We start from the raw sequence: 12,847 nt of genomic DNA, 5'->3' as shown, positions 1-12,847 counted from the left end.
ATTGCCATTACCAAAGGATATATTTGAGTATTTGATAGTTGATGATTGATAAGAAGGTACTAAAATTAAGGATGCCATTTAAACTTGGGGACATTTATATTGAATGGACCACAAATAACCATCATAAAAATTTGATGTTAGAATTTTGTCGCACCGTATATCTGTAACTTTGAAAGTAGTGAACAGAACTCAATCAATTTAATACAAATCAAAATTCTCGTAATTTCATGTCGGCTGTCAAAATTTTTGCCAAATCGGTTTACTAGAAACCGAGTACCATATCGTCAAACTTGGCCATTTTGTATGAAATAGGACCGGTGGTCTTATTGTTTTGTCCGACACTGTATGATCAGACGCAGGTTTACCAGGCTTTTGAATAGCTATTACTTTGACCTGTCTCCATTCTGGTGGAACAATGTTGTTCTCCATGAATGAGTTGAACAGGTCTAGTAATCGTCTTTTTGCGATATCTGGGAGATTCTTAAGAAGATTGAGCTTGATCATATCGCGTCCCGGAGCGGAATTATTTGATGAAAGAAGAGCCATAGAAAATTCCAGCATAGTGAAGGCCCAAGTAACAAAATTAATTTTATAATGCTTTTGAAGTATTCTTCAACACCTGTTCTTTAAAACCATGTATAAACCAAATTGCTCTGCAAAACGGCATCAACTCAACCATAAACCCGCCATAAGACCAAAGAGGCCCATCCTAAGATGCTCTTGAAGAGTTGTTTTTAAATTTCTCTTAAAACTTGTTGTACTTCCCAAGTTGTCCTCAAGGCGAATTGCTCTCTAATTGAAGAATTCTTCAAGTGCATGATAAAACGATAATAAAATTGTCAGTCTTGTTGCTGATGCAGCTTTTATGTCGACAGAAAAATTTGGTGAGTTAAATTGAAAAAAAAAAAATCACGATGAAAATGACACATTATTGTAATCGGGATTAATTTATTACACAAATTGGAAATATTTCCGTGGTGTAACAAGGATGCCAAATGCCAAGCGAAATTCATCGTATATATGTTGCAAGATACTTCCAAAAATTGCAACGCGCTTCCATTATAACGCACTAATAAAATATTTAAAAATATTATTCCTGGTCATGCGAACATTGCTCATGAGTTTTCTCAACATGGCTTCCATTGAAATCTAGGCCGGTGGTCGGTCCATCATCGATGGTTTTAATCAACATAACCATAAGATCGTCTTAAATTTCTTTCAACTCATGCCAGAGCTAAAAGCATAACTCAAGAATACTAGGATTTATAACGTTCTCAATGCAGCCTGGTTGGCCTCCATCTAGAACGCCTTAAATTTATTTCATCTTATGCAAGGGTAAGAGGTATTACTCAAGAGTACTCAGGTTTATAACGTTCTTGATATAGGTTTATGCTAACTCCGCCAAGAACGTCATAAAACATGTACGCCAAATTGTAAACAAACAATAAATTATCGCACCGCGGTGGATTTTGTGAATCTCGTCCGATGAATTTATTTATCAGCCCGGTATCGTTGCCAACCAGGCAGACCTTTTTCGATAACCGGCCTTGATGCGGTGCAGTGCCTCATTCCTCCGGTCAGCACTTCCAACAGGTAAGTAGTTGTTGATTTTGAAGATCGATGGTTGGTACCCCGATGGCACGGGAATCGACGTCCTGGATGACCAAATCCACCTCATTTCGGATGCTGCAACCGGAGGAACTTCGCACTGCACCGCGTCGCGGTTGGGTTTCCTGGTAGGTGTTCTTGATTGGCAGCAAAAATGGAACGATGAAAATCAAAATCTGATGCTTGAGTTTTTTCTAGCATTTTTCATGTACCAAACTGTTCTCATGCGAGAACAGTTGCTCTTGATCAAGAACGGGTGATTGAAGATAACTACAAGAGCCTTATAAAACTGAAAATAAGTTCAACAGTTCTTGTTGTGTTGGTTTTATGAACTGAACCTCAAGTATTCTTGGAGGTGTTTTTAAAACCACATATTGACGAAGAATAGTTGTGCTTAGATGAAACTCCGATAAGATCAACTAGAATATTCAATGTCCCGATAAAACTATCATAAAAATAAATAAAACCAAATAGAATCGAAATTGTTACTTGGGGGGTCTGTCCAGAGAATCGTCTCTTGAGGATGTTTCCCAAGAAATCAGTTGTGCTGGGACTGAGTCTGGGCAGACCTTTTTCGCGAAGCTGAATATCCAACGGTTGGAGTATTCATCACTCTCATTAGAAGAAGAGCGGTTTCGCATGTTGCGAGCCACTCTCCAAAGCGTTGTCATTGAAGTTTCTCTTGAGAGACCCTCAATGAAGTGTCGCCAATAACTACGCTTTTTCGCTTTCAGCAGGTTCTTCAGCTGTCTTTCGAGCTTAGCGTACTCTTGATAAAGATCTGAACATAGGCGCCAACTTAGGGGGGGGGGGGCAAGCATGGTTTTGCCCCCCCAATATTTGACGATTTTTCGATTTTCCCTGATTTTCCTATACAAAAAATCCGAAAAACCAGACTTTGCCCCCCCCCCAATAAATTGACCAAGTTGGCGCGTCTGGATCTGAAGTACCATGCCTACGAAAAGCTTTGAAAGCATCAGATTTTTTAAGATACAACTGGGTGCAATCATCATCCCATCCTAGTGTGGCTGGTCTTCTTTTGAAGGTTGCACTTGGAACTCGTCGTTTTTGTGATTCTAATGCACTCTTGTATATCAGTTCAGACAGAAATCGATACTCATCCAAAGGTGGGAGGGAGTTGAATGATTCGATGCCAAAAGATACCGCTTCTGCATATTTTTGCCAATCGATATTCCTTGTGAGGTCAAGAGGAACCTGAATTGGTTGGACTGACCTTTCACTATTATGCTTTATGGTGGTTATAATGGGCAAGTGATCACTACCATGAGGATCCTCGATTACCTTCCACAAGCAATCGAAGGATAGTGAACTTGATCCCAGTGATAGGTCGAGACGACTTTCTTTGCCGTCAGATGCAATACGTGTCACTTCACCTGTATTTAAAATGTTCAAATTAAAATCGTCGCACAAATCAATCAACTACTTTACTGTATTTCGGTTCGGATCGGGTACAAAGTCGGGGGCGAATCAAAACGTTTTCACTCGGCGGTGGTTGGTCGTAAACTTCTTCGGTCGGTGGTTGAATCGAGACTCTTTCGGTCGGAGGTTGAAAGTGGACTGTTTTTGGCGGTGTCGAGCGCACTCAACACTCTGAATAAGATGAAAGGAGATGGATGCATGACGGTGAAGGCTTTGGTGATGGAGGAAAATTCCTTGCACATAAGATGGTGATTGGTTCGGGCGTCGATGATGATGGTTGCTGCTGGCGCACAGACTACGAAGACGGCTGATGGTTTTGGGCATGATCAATCATGCTGTCGTTCGGCGGGAAGAAATGGTTGGATGGGCAGATGGACGACGTGGCATGTTGGAGAGAAAATTGGGGCTCAAACATTCGTGGTTACCACTTCGCGTTGGCGCGAACAATGGTCACTTACGCCCCTTTGATTCTGGGCCCCTCATATGTAATACAAAAATAATTCATAAAATCAACATGAAAAAAAAACAGTATAACATATGTGTAGAAACTCTTCAGGGTATTTGTTGCATAAGGATAAATGTAGTAGGAGTCCATTGTAAGTTACCGTTCGCCAATACCCGTTTACCCGGTTTGAACAGTCATGGTGACTCCAAAGAGGCGACTTTCCGAAGGAAAAACCGACTGGACAAAATGTAGCTCAAAGTTGGAAATCAGCAAACGTCAAATAGGAACAAACACGATACGAGCTACCCAATCGATCACCTATCGATCGGATGTTTAGTAAATCGTGAAATATAGTTTATTCCGTTCGTCAATATCCGTTCATATGGTCCTTGTCAATAAAGCCATGGTGGCTCTAAAGAGGAGGATCTCGGCAAAAATCTATTGTACTGAATTAATTGATTTGATTGTCTTTGCAGTTTGCCACGAACCAAGAGATGAACATTGGAGAACTGGCACTGAGATCTACTTATGTAGAGATGATATTTTGAAAACAGGCATAGATATGTATTGAAGTTACCAAGAATCTCTAAGATGTTTATTGTTTCAGATAACCAAAGCATTGATTTTTTTTTATTTATTTATGACATTTTACACTAAGAGTGCATTCGTGTCAGACCAAAGCATTGATGATAATGGAAATTCTTCAATTTATGTTTTTCTTTAATCTTTATTAACGGGATTTTTAGCCCTGGGCTAGTTCATCTCGGAACCCACGCTTTACTTCCCTTCCGAAGGAAGAACTCACGCTTTGTGAGTTTTGTCGGGAGTGGGATTCGATCCCAGGTCCTCGGCGTGATACCCGAGCAGGAACGAATAACTGAGACATAATTGAAGTATACCAAAGTCAGGTATCATACCAAGACAAGGTATTGGTCGGTTACCCAGGTATGGGGAACAACTCATTTTGGTATTTTGTAGGTATTAATAGAATACCTCAACGAGTTATTGGTTTGGTGTTAAGGACTGCTTGAGGTATTATTCAATTATGGAAAAATCACTATTTGTATGGGAAAATCGCCGATTAGTATTTAGGTATTGGCATACCTGATGTTATTATTCACGTGTTATGCACAGAATACACACCAGTTATTATTTTAGGTATTTTACCTCTTATGCATGGCTTCCTAATACCTCATTCAGGTTGTAGGTATTCGGATTTCCATACCTGAGTTTGGTATTCATCAGTGATTTTCTCCTGCTCGGGTAGTCACGTGCTTAAACCATCACATCAGGTCCGCTCCGGCACCATTTAATTTAATTAATGTTTTCGATCAATCGATTTGTGTGGTTTCGTGGTCGTGCGGCTAGTGTCACCAAGCATTTAGTCGCATTGTGCTGAGTAGCGTGGGTTCGATGCCCGCCGCAGCTGTCAGAATAAGTTTCCGGCTGAGCCACTGGGCATTGCATGCTAGTCCGTTGTCTAGTGTCGTGCTTCCTTCAAAAAGTTAGTGATCGCTACGAACATACGAATATACATGAGATGTATATGTAGGAGAGAGAGAGAGAGAGTGAGAGAGAAAGTAGATAAAAAAATACAAAGTAGGAGAAAAGGGACGAGTCAGGGATTGAACCCAGGACCTTCTGCATATGAATCAGAAGCGGTAGCCACTAGACCACCAAGCTCGTCCCATATAGTTAAAAACCTCACCATCTGAAGCTAAACTCAATGCAAAAGAAATCAAAATGGGTCAGGGATCCATGTATGTACTAACTCTTCGAAAACTGGAAAGTGCTAGTACGCAAGGAACATACTAGAATCCTTGTTACTGAACACATGTTCCATTATTGGAATGGTATTGCTACTAATGTTAAAACCCGGGTCTTCTTACTGGGGACAATTTAGTGGTAAACAAGGTTGATGCTAGGTTTCCGATGCATATGGCCAATTATCAGTGCTCTTGTTTTGTTTTCCATAAGAAAGTAATTTCTAAGACAGCAACACAAAAACTGTATCAAAATCGATACTTTATTGGCCTTCAATGGCAATTGAGTAATGCGACATGCACTACACTAAGGATACGGTTAATGTCACAATACACTAAATTCTGTTTTTACGCGATTGATGCGTTCGCGCAAAAAAAGATCGTGTAAAAAAAGTTCGCGTAACTTTGAGAAATCGCGCAAAAAAAATCCAAAGGAAATTTTTTTACGCGATTTGTTCTCCGCAAATGACCAAAATCGCGTAAAAAAAGTCGCGTAATTTCGAGAAAATCGCGTAAAAAAAGTCGTGCAAAAAAAAATCGCGTAAAAAAAAGTCGTGTAAAAAAAGAATTCAGTGTAGATCTAAAAACTGGTCGCAGTGACAGACCCGAAGAGGAATAAAAAAAAATTATAACAAATAAATACTTCCTTGCTAGAAGTAAGTAATAGTGACTTCTGCACAACAAAAACATGCGCCGCCGTGACTCTTCTGTGACAAGTGTGTTACTTGGGAAGTAAATGATTCACGAAATCCAGCGCATGAACAAAATATCATTCAAATTAAAAAAAAATATCGAGTCAAAAATTGCATTTTTTTCGGATTTTGGGATGGAAATGCCTAATGATCAAACGTTATATTCGGATGAATATTATAGGATGTGTTTCGGATGAACTGTTTTCGGACAAATATTATACACTCAGCCAAATAAACTTAAGATTTTCATAAGGCCCAACTTATGAAATGGCCTTTAAACAATTCATAATGATCCGAATGCATTTCATAAGGTCGCTCTATGACGTTAAATCGAAAATTTTACAGTTTGGCTTTTATATATGTTTAGCAACATGGTATTCTCAAGCGTCGGTAGCCGTGTGGATAAAACACGAGCTGAGCGATCCCGACGTTCATGGATCGAATCCAGTCTGCACCGTTTTAAGATTTTTTGTTCTTTTCATAAATCTATCTTATGAAATTTGTTATAACAAGCATGATCCATTTTCATAAGGTATTTTTAGGGTGGCCAGTGAATTTCAGATTTTGATTTCCCGGTTTTCTCCCGGTTTTTTTTCCCGAAATTTTCAATTTTTTCCCGGTTTTACTTGTTTGTTTACTTGTGTTGAATAAAATAATCCCTATCGGTTTAGGAGCTGTTCCAGGATAAATTTCAGAACTAACATATGTTTGAATTTTCAATTAAACTCCTGGGTGAACTTCAAGAGATTCTTTTGGGTAAAATTCAGAAATAATCTCTTAAGAATTTTAATTCTTGATGACATTTTTTTGCAATGCCAATGAAACATAGGTTTCTGTAAAAACTGTACATGTACATTTTTGCAACTGTAAAGTACTTTCACATTTCTTCTCATTTTTAGTTTGAACATCAAAACATCATTTCCACTAGAATTGATACAGTATGCCTGATACTTGTGTTAAAATTTTGAAGATGTTTCATATTAACTTAATTTAAACAACATGTTCAGATTCAGCCATTTTTGGCACACAGGCTTCTTTGAAAAATATTCAAACTTTTGATGGAAAGCTATTATATTACAGAAATTCTTGCATGAATCGCCCAAGAAACCGTTTTTCTTCGCAGTACGCAGTTGCGAAGGAATGACAATTCAAATGGCTGTCACTGTGGAATTTTTATTCCAGGAATTGATCTAAAACTTTCTTGAGCGATTGCTTTTGAACACGAAACTAGCCTTATTGCTGAATTCATTTGAGTCATCGTTAATTCCTTTTAACAATTTTACATTTTTTTTTTCAGAAAGCCTATAGGCTTTATTGTTTTGTGTTCGTCTCTCATGTTCCATATAATAACATTATTTGTTTTAGTAACACTTGCCAAAAAAAACTGCTTAGAATTACGTTTGGCCAAGTAAAAATACTGATTCTAGGTTTCAGTTTAGTTGTACATAACTGTTGTTAAAATTTAGCCAACGACAACGTCCTATTTACTCCATTTAGTCTGTCTTTCATCAATTCCTTGTTGCTGTTGTTAAAATACATTTCCCACAATTTCAATTTGATGTAGGCAAGTGAAAAGAAACATGTGAGTGCCCTTTTTAGTTTTTGTAGCATTATTGTATTTTGGTGACATCGGTACAAGACTAATTCAGAGGAAGATTTCCCTTTACTAAAGTTTACTGAAGCTCTTTACATTAGGGGTACTCACTAAACAGATTAAATTGCTGCATAAGCCATGATTTTCTGCTTATTTGAAATGTTTCATGATTTTGCGAATGACATAATCAAAGATTGCCTTGGTGATCGCGACGTTTAATCAGTTTAATCAGTTTACGCAGGAATTATAAATTATTGTTTCTTTTTGATTTGCTGAAAACTAAGAATAAAAACAGTTATAACTTTTAAATTGACTTAACAGATCGACTTCAGCAACCGATATTATGATTTTAAAATTCTCAACATCTAAATATAACGCAAGTCGTATTTTCAATAAAATATATCGAAATATTGCAACTTCTGTTAAACCAGCAACAAGCTTAGCATTACAGATTATTTTCATGGATGATAAAAAAGTGATTAATAATTAGAAACAATAGAGCAGTATGGAATTATTCCTGGAAATGCAAAATTTTCCCGGTGGCAATCTGAATTCCCGAATATTTCCCGGTTTTTTTCCCGGTGATTCCGAATTCCCGGCTTTTTCCCGGTTCTCCCGGTTTTCCCGGTTCGCTGGCCACCCTGCTAAGCCTTAGGCATCCATAATTTTTAGTTACAGCTAATTTTTTCATAAGGTATTTCGATGAATTTCTTTATTTTTTTTTCGCTGAGTGTAGGATAACGTGTGCATCACACTTTAGGAAACCATTATGAGTTTATGTTCGTCAACATCAGATTATGTGGTTTCATTAGAGCTATGGTGACTCCAAGGAGGAGACTTTCGGGGGAGTAGCGACTGGAACGAGGTTGGAAAGTAGGGGCCCCATGATTTCGCGGAGACTTCTGTATGGAGCTGTAAATCAAAACATACAGTAGGCAGGCAGTCTCGAAACAGTTTTCAATTATTTCATTTTGGTACAAAATAATCAAAATCGATAGAAGGAGCCCGGAAATATCATTCGATAAAGTTCAAAAACCGCAGTGAGGAAACACGTGGAATGTGCCTTTAGATAATTGTTTTGAAAAAAAAAATGGCTTATTGGGTCATGCAATGATGGAACATGCACACTGGAATCATGAACTTAGTTCATAAAAACATAAACACTATTCAGTATTTTTGAATTTATCATGTATGATTCATATTTTGTTGACCAAACATGACAAGTAAACCATGAAGCATACACCCACCATGCTTCCTCGAAGTCAGAAATCAACCGCTGTTGAACCGGAACAACTTTTTGCCTTGCATTCTGTACCACAGGAAATACTTCAAATGCAGCTGGAAAGGTTGGCCAATCGGTTTCTGGTTCATGTTCTGGAGCTGTTTGTGAATATGAGATTGGAGGACGTTCACTGCAAAGTTGCCGATCATTTGCTGCAACTATCGCCGCATCAAGGCTGCCGCTGTCCAACCAACTTTTAGATCGGTGTTGATTCGCATTGGAAACGGAACTGGAGACTGCAGTAGAGATCCGTAATTCCAGTAAAGCAAACTCGTCCGTTCAAACTGAAATCCTCGGAGTCAGAAGTGCTGCAGTGTTACAAGGCCTGGAGAATCATCAAACGAGATGTAGTAGATGATGGTAGACCATGACGTAGGCCATATAAATAATTTGACGTTAGACTGGCTCATAATGTAATAAACTCTTGAAGTAAAAAGACGTTGACTGATTACTTCCACAGTCACCATGTACTTATAACTGAAAAATTTTGATTTTAAGTAGAAAACCTTCAGTGCCGTTGGAAAGTTTTATTTTCACGGCTTTGAAAATAATAAAATGGGGACTTACTTCCTTCGCTCCTGCACAACACAAATGTTTGAAAAAAATAGTGCAGTAATGTTTTTTATTACTGCACTATTTTTATTTTCAAACACTGTCGCACGGGACGCCTGACGGGACTGAGATGAAAAAAAAAACTGACAGGCTTGCATTGTGTAACGTTTAGTAGCGCTAAAACCCGTTGTTTTGGTACATAATTTTATGACTCGGAATCATGTTTGCAAGAATTAGCCATGATTTCATGACTAAGCGTCGTTTTATTTCTGAAAAGAGACTTTTCTCGCATGCTTTTCGTAATCCTGACTTCTGGTCATTAAAAAGGTTTTAATTGCTCATGATAACCATCGTTTAGGTCATGATATTATGTTTTGTAGTCATGATATAATGAAGCGGTTAGTCTTATGATTTCATGACTTTTTGGTCATGAATCCGACAACGATTTTTCCCCGTGACACGTAACGCTAAGAATCTAGTTTTCAGATGATATTGCTTTTTTGTTCTTGAGTCTTTTGATCTTGTTCAATCTGGTCATATGATTCATTAGTTAATTGTCTTTTGTTATTAGTTCTGGTCTTCTGATTCCTTGGATATTTAGGTTCCTTATATTTTCCTAGGTTATGAATTTTGTAATTTTACGGTTTAATTCTTTTCAGATTATTTTTATTTGGTGGAGTCGATTGATCTTTGGTAGGGAATCGCGTCACTTGGGCAGTGGCTTCTATATTCGTCTGTTTTCCACTATAACTCAGTCAAATTTGAACCAATTGACACAACTTTTGGAATGTTGTGAGATAGGTATAGTATCTACCCGTGTACAACATTTCAAGTCAATTGGTTCAAAATTGACTGAGTTATTGTGGGAAACAGACGAATATATAAGCCACCGCCCAAGTGGCGCGATACCCTAATATGATTATATTTTTGTAATTTGATTTTCTATATTCTATTCTATGTTTGCCTTGTTGCTAGAATCCGAATTCCTAAATAACTAGTAATTGTAATTGTAATTGCTCAGTCCACACCCAGGCCGACAACTGTCAGCCCATCTGCTTGTGGGCAGATGTGGACCTACTAAGCCTCCCCCGTTAACATGTCCTACACCGAATTAGCACACCGGGATCTTCCACAGGCAGGCGCTGGCGTTACCAGTCCCAACAAGTGTCAGATACATTAAATAGATGGGGTAGAGGATATAAGAAGATGTGGGAATAGGATGGGAAGAGGCAGAAAATGAAGAGATAGTAGAGAGGTTTCGATTTTGTTGCTGAAACGAGAAAAAGAAAGAATGATAAAGAACATTAGCGATATGTTCATAGATTTTGATTTGGTCGATAATTTCTCATCTATTTTGTTTCCATATCGTTGCATCGGTGACCATTTTCATCGCATTTCTAGTTTTTGTTAGGGCCAGCTCGCGTTTTTTCGTCATGTCCTCTTTGCCGGTTGGCGACGTTCGGGATGTAAGTAGAAAAGCATGCATTTCATATGATTAGTACGACAGTAATTGTGATTGCTCAGTGCTTCCAGACCATTTGTCCGCAGTACATATCAGGCATCCCGTTTTAACAAGTCCTACACAGAATTAGAAACCCGGATCTTCCACAGACAGTCCTAACTAGTGTCAGATAAGTTCAATTGAGGATAGGAAGCGGCAAAATGAGAAGACAGTAGAGAAGGTTTGGTTCATTGGTAGCTGTGTTCATGTGATGTTTGTCTGACATTTAAAAACTATTTTCCGTAAGTGTTTAACTCTCCACCCCCAATTTAATACCGGAAAAATATCTGATCAGATGTATAGTTTGGCAATTCTTTGTCCACATTGAAATGCTTTTTTTTTTAATACATCTTTTATCAAGAAGGAATAAAGTTGTTTACTGTTATAAAATAATTCAGTTAAAGGACAGCTAATGTATTGTAATCCATAATAAACCTACAGAAAATGTCTCAATAAAAAGTTAACTCTAGTTCAACTAACTACACAAACTAAAAAGTGTTATTATATTTTACCAATGATTTCATCCTAATCTTGACCCTAACATAGTTATGCGCTTAGAGTAAATAGACGCCGCTTATGATTTTGGTTGGACAATGACCAAAAATAGTGTTGTTTCGACAATAGTCACATACTATGCCCTACGACATTGACGATTCTATTGTCTATGGCTCACCTATTTCGTGCCACCCAGCAGGGACTTGGTCTGGTACCCAATTCAGTATATCCGCTCCACGTAATGTACCGTACCTCTTTTGATTTGTGATATATTACGCGGAACATTACTCTCTTCATTCGGATAGCGGCTATGTAACCCATTGGATTAAAAACCTCTATCAAACATGAAGCGATTAATCGGAGACTGAAGACTCTATACCAAATTTGGCTCAGAGACAGGTAATCAGTGAGGTCAGTTTTTCTCGTTTGTCAGAGACGATTGATACGTATTAAGACAAACTTTCCACTGCATCTGCCAGCAATAATCGGTGATCGATCAACATTCCGAGTACCCCAATTTACACAAGAATGCCAAGGATCACCGCTCATGCTTTACAATACAGTTGGAAAAACTAGAACAACACCTGGCCACAATGATGCATAAAGCACTAAAGCGGACCGGAAGTTTTGGTGAGCCAGCCCCCACCCCGAATTCCTAAATAACTAGTCCATCCAAAAATTGTTAAACGTCCTCGGATTAACTCTAGTGAGGTACTGGGTCCTATATAACCAAGATAGACGTACCGAACGTGTAATACATCACCGTTGTGCCCATGATGTAAGTCCGTTAATATACTTAAGTACGAATCATTTATTGATTTATGGATAAAATGAATTAGTATTTTACTTTACTTATAAAGGATCGAAATAAATCGGCGAACTAATGGGAAAGTTCTTAAACAAATCTTGTTGGAAAAATTGTGTCACAGTTGCTTTCAGTACAAGGAATAAAATTTTAGCGTGGATAGACAAATATTCGCCACAGTTGACTAAAATGTTGGCCTGTTTTCACAATCTAATGCATACTTGGCTACTACTTTAGGCTTTAGACTACAAATAAACACGCTTCCAGTAAACTGACATCCATTCTCACACCCACAGGTCAACGTTTCGCCATGCTGGAGCTGAAGGCCATCCTGACTGCAGTGCTACGCGAGTTCCGGGTTCTGCCGGTTACCAAACGAGAGGATGTGGTGTTTATTGCCGACATGGTCCTTCGTTCGAGGGATCCGATCGTGGTGAAATTTGAACGACGCTAAGGTTGATTACTGACTGATTGGATGGACCGGCGTTGATCCAGTGAATGACAAGATTTTTTCAGGAAAAAGAACCAATTGCACACTGTTGAGGTTACCCAACTGTTATATTTTTAAATTGTAGAATCTAATATACTTTCAGTTAATAAATGTTTCCTTAATAGCCCAGCAAACCTTTATATAGGTTTACCGTTGGTTTTATATCAATTTTAAAACCAA

The 12,847-nt window shown here is 38.3% G+C and overlaps 2 protein-coding genes across 3 annotated transcripts in view; both read left to right on the top strand.

Annotated features, from left to right (window-relative positions):
* LOC109418976 (probable cytochrome P450 4ac1) overlaps positions 1–12,807 on the top strand; it is a 32,463-nt gene extending 19,656 nt beyond the window's left edge. For both annotated transcript variants that reach the window (XM_029877710.2, XM_019693201.3), the window contains exon 3: positions 12,474–12,807. In XM_029877710.2, the coding sequence (XP_029733570.2) occupies positions 12,474–12,631 (158 nt within the window). In that variant the 3' untranslated portion in view covers positions 12,632–12,807. The remainder of the gene's footprint in view (positions 1–12,473) is intronic.
* The window catches only part of LOC109397934 (transmembrane emp24 domain-containing protein 5), a 548,078-nt gene that overhangs the window by 447,491 nt on the left and 87,740 nt on the right, over positions 1–12,847 (top strand). The window lies entirely within an intron of this gene.

Source organism: Aedes albopictus, chromosome 2 (genome assembly GCF_035046485.1).
Source record: "Aedes albopictus strain Foshan chromosome 2, AalbF5, whole genome shotgun sequence".
NCBI classification, from domain to species: Eukaryota; Metazoa; Arthropoda; class Insecta; order Diptera; family Culicidae; genus Aedes; species Aedes albopictus.
The sequence above is the reverse complement of the archived record's forward strand: the minus strand, read 5'-3'. Positions and strand labels throughout refer to the sequence as shown.